This window comes from Amia ocellicauda, chromosome 14 (assembly GCF_036373705.1).
Source record: "Amia ocellicauda isolate fAmiCal2 chromosome 14, fAmiCal2.hap1, whole genome shotgun sequence".
NCBI lineage: Eukaryota > Metazoa > Chordata > Actinopteri > Amiiformes > Amiidae > Amia > Amia ocellicauda.
The window spans coordinates 1,557,444-1,576,422 of record NC_089863.1 but is presented as its reverse complement, the minus strand read 5'-3'; the positions used below and the strand labels follow the sequence as shown (position 1 = coordinate 1,576,422).

At 45.9% G+C, this 18,979-nt stretch overlaps 1 protein-coding gene across 1 annotated transcript; it reads left to right on the top strand.

Annotated features, from left to right (window-relative positions):
- Nucleotides 1-9,008: 9,008 nt before the first annotated feature.
- LOC136768244 (GTPase IMAP family member 8-like) lies at nucleotides 9,009-18,806 on the top strand. The gene is made up of 4 exons (XM_066722340.1): nucleotides 9,009-9,140; nucleotides 14,337-15,863; nucleotides 16,586-17,941; nucleotides 18,333-18,806. Exons 1-4 carry the CDS (start codon nucleotides 9,110-9,112, stop codon nucleotides 18,368-18,370), a joined length of 2,952 nt encoding a protein of 983 aa, XP_066578437.1. The 5' UTR covers nucleotides 9,009-9,109; the 3' UTR covers nucleotides 18,371-18,806.
- The last annotated feature ends 173 nt before the right edge of the window (nucleotides 18,807-18,979 follow it).

Here is an 18,979-nt window from a genome sequence, read left to right as displayed (position 1 = left end):
TATAATACTGTTACTTTTGTGAACTTGCCTTCCGTGTGGTGCTGTCCTGGGGTCGGTCCAGCCGCCCGGGGGGAGAACTGACGGGGTGAATGAGGTCCTCTCTGTTAAACAAGAGGTGGCGTGAGTGTGTCGCCCCTACGCCCCCTATAGGCGGTGAAGGGAAGATATAATCTCAAGAGCCTGTGCGATCTCGAAGAAATTGCAGTTTTATTAGCAGCGTGGAGTGAAATCCACGGACAGAGACAATGACTGAGACAGTTCATATCAGTGCATTAAACCCTGTGATTCACAGACCGGTGCAGCGCTGACCAGTTACAATAAACTGAAGGATAATAATGTATTAATATTGTATGAACAGCTGGCCGGGGTTCAGGCTGTCGTTGGGAATAGTTTGCAGGTCCGTTTGTCTAACAGCCCCGCAGACACAGTCAGTGTGAAGGAACACGATTCAGTTAACGTGTCCATTTACAAGATAAATTCATGAATAAATTAATACAGCAGATCTGGGTTTCCCTCTGAAACATTAAGGACTGCTTTAAGCGTCCTGCGCCAGTGGAAACGGGGCATTAGCTGCTATAATTTCTTACACCTTTACCATAGCAAACAGGCTATCTTTTGAGTAACGTTAACAGATTGATAAGTTTTCATTTTGAGTTCAAGTATGAAAATCTAACAGATAAAATATGCAGTTAATGGATGTCAGATTGCTAAATGTTAACTTGCTGAACACTGACCGCTAATATTGTCTCTTCCTCGTCCTGGGTTTGAAAAATGCGCCGCCGATCGTCAGAATAAATGCTTCTTTCAACAAGAGCTGAGCTGCCAGTAGCCAATGAAATGCGGGGGTGGCACCCGGGGTGGTCAATCAGATGTCAGGGGTGTCCAGTGCCAGTGCCCAACGCACATTTTTCAAGAGTGTCTTAAAGCTTTCTGGCAGTGCTGGGGGAAACAAAAGGGTGATGTCTCATCTGTGAAACAGTGGTGGGATATTGGGAAAGTCCATATAAAGCAGTTTAGTCGACAGTACTCTGAAGTACACTAAAAATGTCATGGTAAGTGTGAAAGCAGCAGATGCGACTCCCCCTGCAGGTTTGTGGATTTCCTAGACTACTTTTTTCTCTGTGCGTCGCTGGCCCGCCGCTGGCAAGTCATAGTGTTACAGGTAATAGTTGTACTACTTGTCCCTTCTTTAATGAAGCAAACTTTTAAATCCTGCTGTGTGTGTGGTCCCCCGGTGCCCCCCTCGATGGGTAGCATGGCCCTCCTAGGACACTTTTGCTCTGCATTGTAATTCGTGCTATTCCAGGTCACGGTCCCGTCTCAGCCGCTTCATCTGAGCGTCCTTGTGGGCCCAATGCTGTGCATCCTCCTCAGCCCGATGCCAGGAACTCATCAGGCTCTCTGCCCTGCTGTCAATGGTCACACTGACCAGCAGCTGATCCAGGAGACACACAGAACACACCAAGTGTCTCCTACTGTGGCCAGAGTCTGAGGGAGAGGCAGGGGTTCGGTCAAGCACTGCAATCCCTCAGAGAAACAAATGGACAGACTCACCAGTCCAAGCGTCTTCTCTGCCCTTCAATCTCCACATCCTCCCCTCTTCTCCCCCTGTATCGTCTGCTGGGGTGACACACTCCCCTGGTCCAGTAGGCAGCTCGCTACACAGACGGTCACAGTGTGCCCACGGGTGACTGCATAGTCCTTCCCCCTCTGGGCTGTTTCTCGACTCGATGGATAACTAATTCACACTGAGCTCTTCCTCCTGCACTGCTTAGCAATCTTGACATTGCAGACTTCTAATCCTATTGCCTATGACATCACATTAGAAATGACACGTTTTAATACCAGAACTACATGTCTTGTGGGCAAATTTCTTCCACATATTTCTCCTAATGGACCTAATAGCTCATAATGATTCTAAGAAAGCAACTGCATCTATTTCAACAGCTGTCTGTTACTGGAAAAATTACCACACTCAGAGAGTTTATTTAAAATTTGAATTCTGTGGTCACCTACACCTTCTTCTTGAAAGCCGACAATAGATAAAGAAACCAGCACTTCCTCTACCAGCTCTCCCTCCCTCTCTCTCTCACACACACACACACACACACTCTCTCATAGAGACTCAGATCTTCGCAGAGCAATTTACTGGGTCAGAAACTTCAGATCTGTAATAAAACTATGAACTCTTTCCAACTCAAACACCTCAGGATGAATAACATTTCTCCAGGCTCCTGACATGGCATCGGCCCACTGGCCACCTTATCTCTCCTGCTCGTCTGTCCTCTGACTGAGACACACATCCTGGATGCCAATGGATTCAGACCAGCTACCCAGAGCAAAACAAATATTAATACCACCCTGGACTATAACTACACATCCTGTGGGCAGATTTCTTCCTCATATCTTCCTAATGGACCCAATAGCTCCCAATGATTCAGAGTATCCAGCTGGGTCCATTTTGTTAACCACAATCAGAGACTTCATTTACAAATTGTATTTTGTAGTTGCCAACTACTTTGACTTGAAAGCCATTGGTTAACCTGATCATTAAATAGAGAAAGCAACACTTCCTCTAATGCTTTCAGCGATGACCCAACACTCACACACACACACAAAGGCACACACTCTTAGAGGTACATATACACAGACTCACACTGGATCCCAGTCCCCCTTCAGGACCCACAGACGCAGCTCCGGCACTGTCTCCACAGCGGCTCCAGTCTGACCCAGGTGAGGCAGCTGCTGTCTTTATATAACTGAGGACCAATTAAAGACTGACTAATCACAGGCTCAGGGGTAATGTGTGTGTTTCAGCAGCCTATGAGATGAGAATGAATCAGTCGTCTGTATGTACAGAATAGACAGGACAGAGAGAAGGACAGAGATATTAATCCTTGTGTTACAGATGTTGTCTGATCAGCGTAAAACTCACAACCGTAACCTTGTATTGTTATTTTTGTTAAGCAGATGCAGCCATAGCGAACGAGTGCAAATCCAGTCTCTCCGGCTTGAAGAGCAGCTTTATAAAATACAAACTACATAAACTCCACAGACAGAGTCTCTAATGATCTGTGTGGCTCAATAATCAGGACAAATAGAGCTGAAAAGAACAAGTGAGACCAGCAGTTTGGGCATCAGGGTGGTCATATAACCACATAAATTATACTCCTGTTGTGTGCGCAGCTGTAACACATCTGTAACACTTTGAGATCAAGAAAGAGAAGAAGAATAATAATAAAGAAACATATTAAGAAATAACATATGGCTGGGATCCAATGTCTGATTACTAAAATGAGATCTAGAGATGAGGGAGCTGTGTGATAATCTCATTAAAGGGGAACACGCACGGCTCATCAAGTTATAGTTTTATGTGTCTCTGTGTTTCTAGTCTATTATTAAGATGTTCCAGAATGATTCTATAAGAAACTTTTCAAAGTTAAATCATTTTAAACCTTAGAACTTTAAAAATGTTGACACTGTTTTTGTTCTTAATTACTCTGCGGTTGTGAAAGATACCCGTCTGTCTGTTCTTGAGTTTTCCTAAATATGCGTTATAAATACCCTTACGTTGTTTGAAAGGCAGGATCGCAAATTTACCTACAACCGCCAGAAGCCATCATTTTGACTACATGGGAAGCAGTAGCATGTCGCTGATACAGCCTAGTGTTTATTTATGTATTTGTATGCATCAACCAAGACATTGCCATCACATATTTCACTGATTAGGTCAATCTGGGATCCTGCTGTGAAAGTGCAGATACAATTAATAATATATTTTAGACCAGGAAATATCCAATGAAATATGTGTTTTGTGGTGGATGGCAGAGATGTTTATTATCATGTATTGCCGCCATCAATGCTTTTATTCTTTACAAAAGGCTACTGACTTCACAGACATCGTGATTTTATGATTTCCAAGAAATGCGCAGGCAACAATCACTAGAAAAAGTAGTTGTGTAGTAATAGTTGCTCATTTCTTGTTTTTGTTTGCATGGTTCTTTTGCATACAGTCTATACATAGGTCTATCAATATGATTGTATAGTTAAAAAAATAACATTTATTTTAAATGTTGTGATTATTATTACTTTTGAATATTTGTATTATAATCAGTATATCCTGTTTGTTTTATTATTATATGCTCCGGACTGTATGTAGTCTATGTGCTTTTTAGTTCTGTTGCTCTATAAACAGTTTTATCTGAAATTCTTATAACTTTCTTACAAAATTTTAGATGTATGGTAGCGTATATGCAAGTACACACAGTGTTTGTCATGGTCCCCTAGCGCTCCCCCTCTATCCCGACTAGGGGTCACCATTTCCCTGCCTTCTCCCTGCTCAATCAATCAGTCTATTAACACTCCGCTCACCCATGTGCACTCCTGTTCCGCCCTCGGTTCCCATTCGCCCTGCACCTCCCTACCTGGTTTCTGTTCCCCTTTATAATCCCCTCACTTCCCTCAGGCGGGGGGAAGTTTCGTCAGCGCTGCCTGCGATTCCGAGCCCTTGTTCCTGTAATTACTGTAATGTAACATGAAAACAGGTATGTACTACGAAAGAACAAAATCTTTAAACTTGTCAGGTTTCATGACTTTACGACCACTACGAGTACATCCAGCAGGTAATGCCACAGGAGTCTGTGGTCGCTGAGGTAAGAGAACAGACACAGTCTCTGGGTGCACCGTGACTTGGGCATCCCGAAGGCTGGAAGAATGGGTGACACCTGGGCATGGCTCAAGTGCTAGAGCAGGTTGTGGAACGACACCTGGAACAGGTAGCATCTCCCTCTGGACAGGAGCTGTGGAAGAAAGAAGAGAGAGAGACGGCATCGAGTGATGCCTGGAGCTCGCTGGAACTGGAAGTTGGTAAGGGACGTCTCCAGACAAAGCCGTCAGTGTTGCTGGCGGACTGACAGGTGCATCATCAGGATCTCTGAACAGCTGTGGAGGCGCTTCTGGATGAGCAGGTAAGTCAGACCAAGGACCTTTGTATGCCTTCAGCCGATTGTAATGTACAATCCATGATTTGGATCGTGGATCTTTGGGGTCAGTGATTTCATTGGTCACGCCAGGACAACCATCTTTATCCAGCCTCTTCAGAACTCTATACGGCCCTTTCCATCTGGGAGCAAGTTTATTCCTTTGATTGGCAGGATCTTCAAGGAAAACAAGATCACCTTCAGCATATGGGTTAAAAGCAAGCTTTTGATCACAGTGAATCTTTTGCAGTAGTTTAGATTCTTTCGAATGCTCAGCCGCCATGTCAAAAGCATGTGACAGGCGGTTAAGGACATCCTGGGCATAAGCAGCAGGTGTGCCCGGAGTTGCTTGAGTAGTGAATGGACTGCAGTTTAACAAAACGTCCACAGGCAGACGAAGTTTCCGACCATGAGCAAGGAAAAATTGAGTATATCCAGTACTGGAATGTACACTTGAATTGTACGCAAGTTCCACTTGTGAGAGGTATTTGTCCCATTCTCTTCCATTTTGGTAGATGTATTTAGCTAATTGGTCTTAATGGGCACACATTGGGCATGGGCATTGGGCATGGTACGGAGATGTTCGTGTCTTCTCAATTCCCAACTTGCTACACAGCTGCTTCACCAGATCAGACTCAAACTGTCTGCCCTGGTCAGTGTGGATGGACTCAGGTATGCCATGTTGACGAATGTAGTCTTCAAACAAGCACTGAGCTACACTTGTTGCACGCTGATCTTTTAAAGGAAAGAGATTCACATAGCGTGTAAAATAATCCATTACAACAAGAACATACCTGTTGCCTTGAGAAGTGACTGGTAGCTCGGTGAGGTCAGCAGCAATTTTCTGGAATGGACGATCCACCACAATAGGTTGTAAAGGAGCTCTAGCTTTTGGTGTTGGAGCACTGCGAGTCTGACATGTTAAACACTCTGTACAGAACTTGGGTGTGTTCTGGGGCCCTTTAGATGTTGTTGAACTTGACCGAATACAGATTAAAGTTAAAAGAAATGGAAATGCAGAAATTTCAACAATTCAGATCATCAATATAATCTCTACTACTCAATACAATGAATTCAGAGTTACAGACAGTAGCGAACACGGTATTTAAAGACATTTAGTGTAAGGTTCAGTAAATACAATGATAAAGGTGTGTGGTGTGTGTGCATATACAAGATAAGGGGTTGATTTAGGGTTGTGTAGATTACTCTCAGTGTTCAAACAGTGTAGTGGAGTGCAGGATGGAGGTCAGTGCTCCAGGTTTTACAGGCCCTAATCAGTTTCAGCCAATCCCCCCTTTGCACAGCTTTACTAGTTAGCAGCTTTTACTTACAGAGATCAAGAATGACAAGTCAGTCTAAATGGTCTAAACCTTAGAAAATCCTGAATATATGTAACAAGCTATATGATGTAGCCGAGACACGAGACTACGACACTTTGTTTTAGAGTCAAGGAACACACCCTCATCGCACAGGGACCTCGGATCTTGCTCACCAAATCAGGACAACCAGGTAAATACAATTATATTTATTTTTACAATACAAACAACACGAATGAAATATAAGCCGATAACCACTATCCTCAGGGCAGGAAGTCTGAGGCAGCACCAGAGAACAATTTTTAATTAAATATAAACTAACTAAAACTAAAACCGCCTTTATATCAAATCTGGCACCAAATTAAAACCCTAATACAAAAAATCTAAAGGATTAGGATCTGGGACTGACAATCTCCACTGCCTCCTGGACAGATGAATGTTCCCACTTCTAACAATAACAATCCTCAGCCCGATGCAGCACAAACACATCTAATCGTCTCCTTTTTCTTAGATCTCTGCAGACTCCTGTCCAACTCAAGAAATGCCGGCAGGTATGTAGAGCTTCAGGTGAAGATAAAGTGACAAACGCTTAATGCTTGTATAAAAAATAGCAAACCGGCAGGGAGAGCTTTGGCTGAAAGATAAAGGGGACAAATGCCTAAGGTTTGTATAACCAAAGACAGATCACAGTTCTTTGTCTCCACAGACAGGAAGCAGCGTCTCAGCCCGGGGGAAAGATTATATGAAGCACCAAAATAAAGCCGGTTCAACAAATTCAGTCCGTCCACTGTATTTCTGTGACTGGAAAAGCAGAATGCAGTTCACTTATATGGTATGCAGTCCTAGTCCCTGGAGCCTCTGTACCGTAGGAATCCCCCTAGACTGCCGCACAGCCGTGGCGTCTCGGGTTCGGCCTGATAAGTGTGCAGGCTTGGCTTAGACAGCGTCCTGCGGCGTCAAGGAAGACTGCCTTCCTCTTTTCCCCCGGCAAAATAGTGCAAAATGCCTTTCTGCTTTTGATTGCTTACTCTTCCCACTCAGGAGAAAAGACCCATCTTCTATTGCCACAAAGAAAGGGAGACAATTTAAATCCCACCACCACATCACAAAATCAGTGACAATATAATAAAATAAGAATAAGAATAATAACTCGATAGGTGAAACGAAAACATGTGAATGAAAAGTGCAAACAAATAAAGAAATAAGGAATAAGGTAATAATAATAATAATAATAATAATAATAATAATAGTGTCATACAGTTCACCGTGATATATATACAACATTTTAAGAAATAGAATGCAGACAATTTAAATGGAAACTTTCAGTGTGTGTGTGTGTGTGTGTACAGGTGTATATTTACACCACCATGTACACTACATTTAATGAAACCAACATACTTGAGAAATCCTTAAATAGATAACAATAATAGAATGTATATTTAAAAACTGTTAAAACTCAAATAAAACTCAATAAAAGCTGCATTTGTAATAATATTAGTAACAAACCATGTTCTGTAAAATAAATATCTAATGTAATCCATTTATGCAATAAGATAAAGTAAATAAACTCAATAAGTTTTAAGCACAAGCCTATGTGTGTATGTATATTTGTATGATTTACACATTACAATAGCTTGGGGGTGCAGTCTGAAGAGCTTAGTGGTCTTGGTTGTATTGACAGTAAGAAGTTTGAACAGCCTTCAGCACAACTAACTAGTAACATTCTTACAGACATTAAGAATGAAAACACAATTTTAATCACATTTCCCCCGACATTAAGTACATTTCAAAGAAAGGTGATGAGGATTCAGGGGGCCCTGAGAGGGAGGGGGCCCTGCGTGTCTTGTCGGTGGGGCCCATGCAGCAGAGGGACACGCATCCATGCCGTGATCGGCACCTCGGCAGCATTCTTCCCCTGAACACACTTTGCCAGCACCTTTTTTTCTATCATGGGGCCCTGAAATCCTGGCAACACCCCTGTTTATTTAAAAGCAATGTTTGCTACTTAGCTTAATTCATATTGATACGCATTTCTAAGGATATATTTAACCCACTACTTATATTGAAATTCTATCTCCCTGTACCAGCAAACATATCTGGTCCTGTTTTATGTAATAAATGTTTAAGCCTGAACTGTACATGTTAATGCTCACTCTTGTAAATTATTAATTATTATTCAAAATGTAAATATATAAAACGGTATATATTTTACTTACATTTCACGATTAAGATTACAGCCTGTTAGGGTAATGCTTGCTAATTCCAGTATTGTTTTTTCACATTGTTTTACTTCAAAACAATAGAGCTAAGTCCCGCCTTCAAGAAGAATTAAACAACCCAATCGCCCCGAGCAGCGGGCAGCGGGGGTTATGGAAGCCAAACTGTCATTTAGAGAGATCTCAAAACACAGTTCAAGATATCTTATATTCAAATTCAAGATATCTCAAATTCAACATAAGATATCTTGAATTGTATTGTGAGATATCTCTAAATGACAGTTTGGCTTCCATAGTGGTTTCCAATAACTCAACTGAGCGGAGAGACGCGGCAGGAAGGAAGAGCTGAGAGAGAGAGAAAGTGAAAGTGCTGCTGTGAGGGAGAACTGCGTAGATGTTCCTGCTGAGAGAGACAGAGAGAGAGAAGAGGAAAGAAAAGAGGCAGAAAAGACAGAGACAGAGAGAGAATAGAAGAGAAAAGAGGCAGAACAGAGTAACTTTTCATTTTGGAGGAAAGCAAGTCCTTCAACAGCTGATCTGAGAGAGAGAGAGAGAGAGAGAGAGAGAGAGAGAGAGAGAGAGAGAGAGAGAGAGAGAGATGGCGAGCAGATGGTCCTCCTCCCTTGGTGGTGAGTTGCCTGTTGTGTCTGACACAGTTATTTGTATAGATGCGCAGATCCGATAATCCGTATCAATATCGGTCCGATACAGGACAGAAATATGGGCTCAAATTACCGCCATAAGTAACGAATTCAAAATAAAATATATTGTAACCGAGAAAAATAAAGTTGAGAAAAAATGGATGTTGAGATCAAAAACAAAACAATCGAAAGCAGAAGATCTAGAATTGTAAACAAAAACGATATGAAAAGCAAAAAAAAAACTTGAAAGCAAATAATTTTAAATCGAGATTTAAATTTAAATTTAAAACCTCGCACTGATGGAGTCCATTTCACACACAGGCTGTGATCTCTGCTTTTGATTTCTCTGGATTTGATTTTAGTTTCGTTTACAGCCCGGTTTTGTCATGAGGGCGGGGTTTAGACTGACTGGACACTACAGCACATTAACACTGACTGACTGGACACTACAGCACATTAACACTGACTGACTGGACACTACAGCACATTAACACTGACTGACTGGACACTACAGCACATTAACACTGACTGACTGACTGGACACTACAGCACATTAACACTGACTGACTGACTGGACACTACAGTACATTAACACTGACTGACTGACTGGACACTACAGCACATTAACACTGACTGACTGGACACTACAGCACATTAACACTGACTGACTGGACACTACAGCACATTAACACTGACTGACTGACTGGACACTACAGCACATTAACACTGACTGACTGACTGGACACTACAGTACATTAACACTGACTGACTGACTGGACACTACAGCACATTAACACTGACTGACTGACTGGACACTACAGCACATTAACACTGACTGACTGGACACTACAGCACATTAACACTGACTGACTGACTGGACACTACAGTACATTAACACTGACTGACTGACTGGACACTACAGCACATTAACACTGACTGACTGGACACTACAGCACATTAACACTGACTGACTGGACACTACAGCACATTAACACTGACTGACTGACTGGACACTACAGCACATTAACACTGACTGACTGACTGGACACTACAGTATATTAACACTGACTGACTGACTGGACACTACAGCACATTTACACTGACTGACTGAACACTACAGTACATTAACACTGACTGACTGACTGGACACTACAGTACATTAACACTGACTGACTGGACACTACAGTACATTAACACTGACTGACTGGACACTACAGCACATTAACACTGACTGACTGACTGGACACTACAGTACATTAACACTGACTGACTGACTGGACACTACAGTACATTAACACTGACTGACTGACTGGACACTACAGCACATTAACACTGACTGACTGGACACTACAGCACATTAACACTGACTGACTGACTGGACACTACAGCACATTAACACTGACTGACTGGACACTACAGCACATTAACACTGACTGACTGACTGGACACTACAGCACATTAACACTGACTGACTGACTGGACACTACAGCACATTAACACTGACTGACTGACTGGACACTACAGCACATTAACACTGACTGACTGACTGGACACTACAGCACATTAACACTGACTGACTGAACACTACAGTACATTAACACTGACTGACTGACTGGACACTACAGTACATTAACACTGACTGACTGGACACTACAGCACATTAACACTGACTGACTGGACACTACAGTACATTAACACTGACTGACTGGACACTACAGCACATTAACACTGACTGACTGACTGGACACTACAGTACATTAACACTGACTGACTGACTGGACACTACAGCACATTAACACTGACTGACTGGACACTACAGCACATTAACACTGACTGACTGACTGGACACTACAGTACATTAACACTGACTGACTGACTGGACACTACAGTACATTAACACTGACTGACTGAACACTACAGTACATTAACACTGACTGACTGACTGGACACTACAGCACATTAACACTGACTGACTGACTGGACACTACAGTACATTAACACTGACTGACTGACTGGACACTACAGCACATTAACACTGACTGACTGAACACTACAGTACATTAACACTGACTGACTGACTGGACACTACAGCACATTAACACTGACTAACTGACTGGACACTACAGCACATTAACACTGACTGACTGGACACTACAGCACATTAACACTGACTGACTGGACACTACAGCACAATAACACTGACTGGACACTACAGCACATTAACACTGACTGACTGGACACTACAGCACATTAACACTGACTGACTGGACACTACAGCACATTAACACTGACTGACTGACTGGACACTACAGCACATTAACACTGACTGACTGACTGGACACTACAGTACATTAACACTGACTGACTGACTGGACACTACAGCACATTAACACTGACTGACTGGACACTACAGCACATTAACACTGACTGACTGACTGGACACTACAGCACATTAACACTGACTGACTGACTGGACACTACAGCACATTAACACTGACTGACTGACTGGACACTACAGCACATTAACACTGACTGACTGACTGGACACTACAGTATATTAACACTGACTGACTGACTGGACACTACAGCACATTTACACTGACTGACTGAACACTACAGTACATTAACACTGACTGACTGACTGGACACTACAGTACATTAACACTGACTGACTGGACACTACAGTACATTAACACTGACTGACTGGACACTACAGCACATTAACACTGACTGACTGACTGGACACTACAGCACATTAACACTGACTGACTGGACACTACAGCACATTAACACTGACTGACTGGACACTACAGTACATTAACACTGACTGACTGGACACTACAGCACATTAACACTGACTGACTGACTGGACACTACAGTACATTAACACTGACTGACTGACTGGACACTACAGCACATTAACACTGACTGACTGACTGGACACTGCAGTACATTAACACTGACTGACTGACTGGACACTACAGCATATTAACACTGACTGACTGACTGGACACTACAGTACATTAACACTGACTGACTGGACACTACAGCACATTAACACTGACTAACTGACTGGACACTACAGTACATTAACACTGACTGACTGACTGGACACTACAGCACATTAACACTGACTAACTGACTGGACACTACAGCACATTAACACTGACTGACTGGACACTACAGCACATTAACACTGACTGACTGGACACTACAGCACATTAACACTGACTGACTGGACACTACAGCACATTAACACTGACTGACTGACTGGACACTACAGCACATTAACACTGACTGTACACTACAGCACATTAGCACTGACTGGACACTACAGCACATTAACACTGACTGACTGGACACTACAGCACATTAACACTGACTGACTGACTGGACACTACAGTACATTAACACTGACTGTCTGGACACTACAGCACATTAACACTGACTGACTGACTGGACACTACAGTACATTAACACTGACTGACTGGACACTACAGTACATTAACACTGACTGACTGACTGGACACTACAGTACATTAACACTGACTGACTGGACACTACAGCACATTAACACTGACTGACTGACTGGACACTACAGCACATTAACACTGACTGACTGGACACTACAGTACATTAACACTGACTGACTGACTGGACACTACAGTACATTAACACTGACTGACTGGACACTACAGCACATTAACACTGACTGACTGACTGGACACTACAGCACATTAACACTGACTGACTGGACACTACAAATTTGTGCAGTGCAGTAGGTGTTCAGTAGGTTTGCAGTGCAGTAGGTGTGCAGTAGGTGTGCAGTAGTGCAGTAGGTGTGCAGTAGGTGTGCAGTGCTGTAGGTGTTCAGTGCAGTAGGTGTGCAGTACAGTAGGTGTGCAGTAGTGCAGTAGGTGTGCTGTAGGTGTGCAGTAGGTGTGCAGTACAGTAGGTGTGTAGTAGTGCAGTAGGTGTGCAGTCGGTGTTCAGTGCAGTAGGTGTGCAGTACAGTAGGTGTGCAGTAGTGCAGTAGGTGTGCTGTAGGTGTGCAGTGCAGTAGGTGTGCAGTAGTGCAGTAGGTGTGCAGTAGGTGTGCAGTAGGTGTGCAGTAAGTTAAAGTGTCGGCTGCGCAGGAGCTCAGAGTCCCACTGAGAGAGTTATTAGAGGGACTGAGACACAGCTGATGGGCAAACTGTCTGACTGGAGTGACTGTAGGGAGGGAGAGAGAGAGGGAGAAGCAAGGAAGAGGAGAGAGAGGGAGAGAGAGAGCGGGGAGAGAGGGCAGAGCGGCGAGAGAGGGCAGAGAGACAGTGTCATTATTCATTATTAGCAGTAGTCGTGTTCGTCCTGTTGTGACTGAGACTCTGTTATTAGTGTGATGTCATCAGAGAGAGACAGAGGCATTATTATTATTATCACTGTTTTCTGTGAAGGAGAGAGAAGCGGAGACAGAGAGCTTGAGTGGGATAGAGAGGGAGGATAGAGAGAGAAAGTGGGGAGATGAAGGGAGAATGAGAAAAAACAATGAGAAGAAGAGAGAGAAGGAGGGAGGGAGGGAGAGAGGGGTAGAGAGACGGGGTAGTAAGTTAGAGGGAAGGAGGAGGAGAGGAGGGAAGGAGATTTGGGAAAGGAGGAGGCAGAGAGAGGGAGAGGGTGTTGTGTGAACTATAACAGCAGGATGAAGGATGGAGGGATAGGGAAGGAGAGGGAGAGAGGGTGCACAGAAGGAGGGAGGGAGAAAGAGGGAGACGGAGTGGGGGATATGGGTGGGGATGGAGGGAGAGAAGAGGGGAAATGTGGAAGAGGGAGGGAAGTAGAGAAAGATGGAGGGAGGGGGAAGACAAATGGAGGAGAGAAAAATATCAATATGGAAGTAAAGAGAAAAAACAATGTCATTCAGAAGAAGTTAAAAACAGATCAATTCAGATTTGCTTCATCGCCCCCCACACTGTGACAACACACACACGAATACACACAGACATATAGAGGAGAGACGACACAATCAACACAGCGGACAACACTGTGCTCACACTCACCACACACACACACACGAGAGTAATAAAGCACAAATAAAGAAAGAAGAAGGGAGAGAGGGAGGGGACGAGTGTGGGAGAGGGAGGGATGGAGGGAGAGGCAGTGGGGCTGAAGAGGGATATAAACTGTGTTGTTTCTCTCTGACAGGGGGGAGACAGACTGCTTCCCCTGAGACACAGCGTCTCTCAGAGCTGAGGATTGTGCTGCTGGGGAGGAGAGGGACTGGGAAGAGTTCATCAGGAAACACCATCCTGGGCAGAGAGGCGTTTAACACTGAGAGAGTGACTGAGCAGAGTGAGAAGAGCCAGGGTGACGTGGCCGGGAGGCAGGTCACTGTGGTCGACACACCAGGCTGGAGGTGGACTGATTCTGTACAGGAGAGTCCAGAGTGTGTCAAACAGGAGATTGTGCGCAGTGTGTCTCTGTGTCCCCCGGGACCCCACGCTCTCCTCCTGCTCATTCCTGTGTGGGACTCATTCACAGAGAGAGAGAGGAGATCAGTGCAGGAACACCTGGAGCTCCTCAGTGAGAGAGTCTGGAGACACACTATAGTGCTGTTCACTGGGGGGGACAAACTGGGAGACACAACCATTGAGCAGCACATTGAGAGACACAAGGAGCTCCAGTGGCTGGTGGAGAAATGTGGGAACAGGTATCATGTTCTCAACAACAGGGACAGGAGCGACGGCACTCAGGTCACAGAGCTGCTGGACAAGATAGAGGAGATGCTGGCAGGACACAGGGAGAGATTCTTCACCAGGCAGAAATACACAGAGACCCACCAGCAGATGGAAGAACTGATTCAACTAAAGGCAAAGGAGATGAAACAGAAGGATGAAGAGAGGGAGAGAGAGATAGCAGAGCTGACACAGCAATTTGAAAAGAGAGAGAGAGAGAGAGAAGAGGAGCAAAGGAAGGCAGAGGAGAGAAGGAGAGAGATTGAAGAGCAGTTGAAAAAGAAGGATGACGAGATGGAAAGAGAGAGGGAGGAGGTAAAACAGAGGGAGGAGGAGAGGGAGAGGGAAATCAGAGAGAAAGAGGAAGAGAGGCAGAGAGCAATAGATCAGCTGAAAAAGGATTTTGAGGAGAGAGAGAGAAAGAGGCAGAGGGAGATACAAGAGAGTGAGGAAGGAAGAGAGAAAGAAATGGAAGAAAAGGTGAAACAGAAAGATGAGGAGAGGAAGAGAGAGATGGAAGACCTGAAACAGAGGCATAAGCAGAGAGAGGAAGAGAGAGAGAGGGAGGTTCAAGAGAAACTAAAAAAGATGGATGAGGAGAGAGAGAATGAGATAGAGGAGATTAAAATGGGCTATGGAAAGAAAGAGAGAGAAATGGAAAAAAAGCTGAAAGAGAGGGATGAACAAAGAGAGAGAAAGATAGCAGAGCTGACACAGAGATTAGGGGAGAGAGAAAGAGAGATGGATCAGATCAGAAAGGAGTGTGAGGTGAAGGAGAGAGAGAGGGAAGAGGAGCTGAAGGAGAAGTATAGAGAGAGGGAGAGAGAGAGAGAGGAGGAGCTGAAACAGAGGATGGAGGAGGAGTGGAGCAGGACAGAAGAGGAGCTGAAGGAGAAGATGAGAAAGACACTGAAGGAAGAGGAGCTGGAGAAAGAGACAGAGGAATCCACACGACCTGTCAAGAGGAGGAACAGCCTGGAGATCAACCCTCCCAAGAGTGAGTCTGATTAATGCTGTATCACTGACTCTGATCTCACTGGCTCTCCTCTCAGTCTGTATCACTGACTCTGATCTCACTGGCTCTCCTCTCAGTCTGTATCACTGACTCTCTGATCTCACTGGCTCTCCTCTCAGTCTGTATCACTGACTCTGATCTCACTGGCTCTCCTCTCAGTCTGTATCACTGACTCTCTGATCTCACTGGCTCTCCTCTCAGTCTGTATCACTGACTCTGATCTCACTGGCTCTCCTCTCAGTCTGTATCACTGACTCTGATCTCACTGGCTCTCCTCTCAGTCTGTATCACTGACTCTGATCTCACTGGCTCTCCTCTCAGTCTGTATCACTGACTCTGATCTCACTGGCTCTCCTCTCAGTCTGTATCACTGACTCTGATCTCACTGGCTCTCCTCTCAGTCTGTATCACTGACTCTGATCTCACTGGCTCTCCTCTCAGTCTGTATCACTGACTCTCTGATCTCACTGGCTCTCCTCTCAGTCTGTATCACTGACTCTCTGATCTCACTGGCTCTTCTAATTTGATGCGTCATTATTGTGCTGTTTGTTGTGCTGATATTTCCTCCCAACTACAGACAGTATCCCAGTCTGGCTCATTGCCGCTCTACTGCAGTGACACACTCAGCCCATTCTCAGCAGTGTGTCTGTGCCGTGTTGTCGTCTCAGCTCTGACTGTGTGTTGTGTGTTGTGTTGTGTTGCAGTGAGTGGAGGTGCCGCTCCAGAGAGAAGCCCAGGAGAGACTCCCAGTCCAGACGCCCCGGTGCCTCCCAGTCTCCCTGAGCTGAGGCTGGTGCTGCTGGGGAGGACTGGGGCTGGGAAGAGCGCGGCAGGAAACACCATCCTGGGCCGAGAGGAGTTTCCCTCTGAAGCCAGCAGCTCTGCAGTGACACAGGAGAGCGCCAAGAGAAGAGGACGCGTGGCTGGGAGACGGGTGTCTATGGTGGACACACCAGACTGGTTCCACACGCCTCTCTCTCAGGGGGACGTGAGACGGGACGTGGGGCTCTGTATCAACCTGTCTGCCCCGGGACCCCACGCTTTCCTCCTGGTGACCCCGCTGGGCCGATCCACAGGGGAGGAGAGGAGGACGCTGGAGAGGGTGCGGGAGATCTTCGGGGAGGGGGCTGCGGGGCGCACCGTGCTCCTCTTCACTCACGCCGACCAGCTGAACGGCAAGAGCGTCCAGGAGTTTGTGGAGACGGGCGGCGAGGAGCTCCGGTGGCTGGTGGAGAAGTGCGGGAACAGGTACCACGCTCTGGACAACAAGAACAGGGGCGACGGCACTCAGGTCACACAGCTCCTGGCCAAAATCCAGGAGGTGGTGGCGGCAAACAATGGCAGCCACTACAGCAGCCAGATGTACCAGGAGGCAGAGTCCCGGATCAGACAGAGGAAAGAGCAGATCCTGAGGGACAGAGAGGAGAGGAAACAGAGGGAAGAGGAAGGGCTGAGGGAGAAGCAGCAGAAGGAAGTGCACAACTGCCTCCGCAGGATGGAGGGGGAGCTCCAGCAGCGAGAGGAGAAGATCAGAGCGCTGGAGGAGCAGATAGCAGAGCTGGAGGAGAGGCTGAGGGAGGAGAGGAATGAGGAGAGGAGGAGAGCGCTGGAGGAGGAGCTGAGGAGAGAGCGAGAGCAGAGAGAGAAGCTGGAGAGAGAGATGGAGGCGCTGAGGGAGGAGCGGGAAAGGGAGAGGAGAGAGGTGGAGGAGAGACACCGCAGGGAGATGGAGGAGCTCAGGCGGCGCTATGAGAGACAGGCCAGAGACGATGCAGAGAGGCGGCTGGACTCGGTGAGGCAGGGTGCCAGCGCAGCAGCAGTGGCCCTGGGAGCAGCTGTAGGGGCCGCAGTGGGGGCCATAGCAGGAGCCCTGTTTGGACCAGGAGCAGCGGCAGCAGGAAGTGCTATAGGACCTGTAGTGGGAGGAGCCAGAGCAGCAGGGAGGAGGGAGGAGAGAGGAGGAGAGAAACAGAGGGATGAAGAGGAGGAGGAGATGGAGAGAGAGGGAGCCACACTGCCAGTCAGGAGGAGAAACAGTAAAGATTGGAATCCACCCCTCAGTAAGTCAGTGTGGTCAGATTAACAGCAAATACAGCACAGCACTGAGGCCTCTTACTTACTGTGTCAATACAGCACACTGACACACAGCTGTACTACACCCCTGACTGTGTCACTACAGCACACTGACACACAGCTCTACTACATCCCTGACTGTGTCACTACAGCACACTGACACACAGCCCCACTACACCCCTGACTGTGTCACTACAGCACACTGACACACAGCTCTACTACACCCCTGACTGTGTCACTACAGCACACTGACACACAGCTCTACTACACCCCTGACTGTGTCACTACAGCACACTGACACACAGCTCTACTACACCCCTGAGAATCTCTCTCTCTCTCTCTCTTTCTCTCTCTCTGTCTCTCTCTCTCTCTCTGCAGTGTCTGGCACAGAGGACCCTGCCCTGGAGGAGCCCTGAGCCCCAGTGTGCTCTGTACAGCCATGGGGACTGACAGCTGTGCTGAAGGGGCTGTGGGACTGGGGCTCCTGAGCGGGACACCCTGCTCTGAGCTCACACTGCGGGGCTCATGTGGACACCCTGCTCTGAGCTCACACTGCGGGGCTCATGTGGACACCCTGCTCTGAGCTCACACTGCGGGGCTCATGTGGACATCACTGGGTTTCACATCACTGTCTGTGTGTAAAGATATTAAAGTGCTGTGTGTTGTTCTGTGTGTTTATATCATATGGACTGAGCTGTAAATATCTGCTTTATATCACAGTGTGACCAGTACAGATCTAAACAGTGCCTGATACAGGAGTGCCCACTGTACTGTATTAAAGGGCTGGATATTGTTTTTTATGTTTATATCACACTGATAATTAGTCTTGAAATAAATATTTAAAATCTTCAATCTCTGACTTGTCACTTTAAAGTCTTCACTCATGGCAGCGGCTCTGACACTGTACTGAGAGAGAGAGGTTCATATTGAATGTGTGTCTTAGAAGTCGCCATTTTTAACTGTACAAATATCTGTGTGACTGAATGCTGTGACAATCACAATGACACGGAGTCGCTGATCTTTCT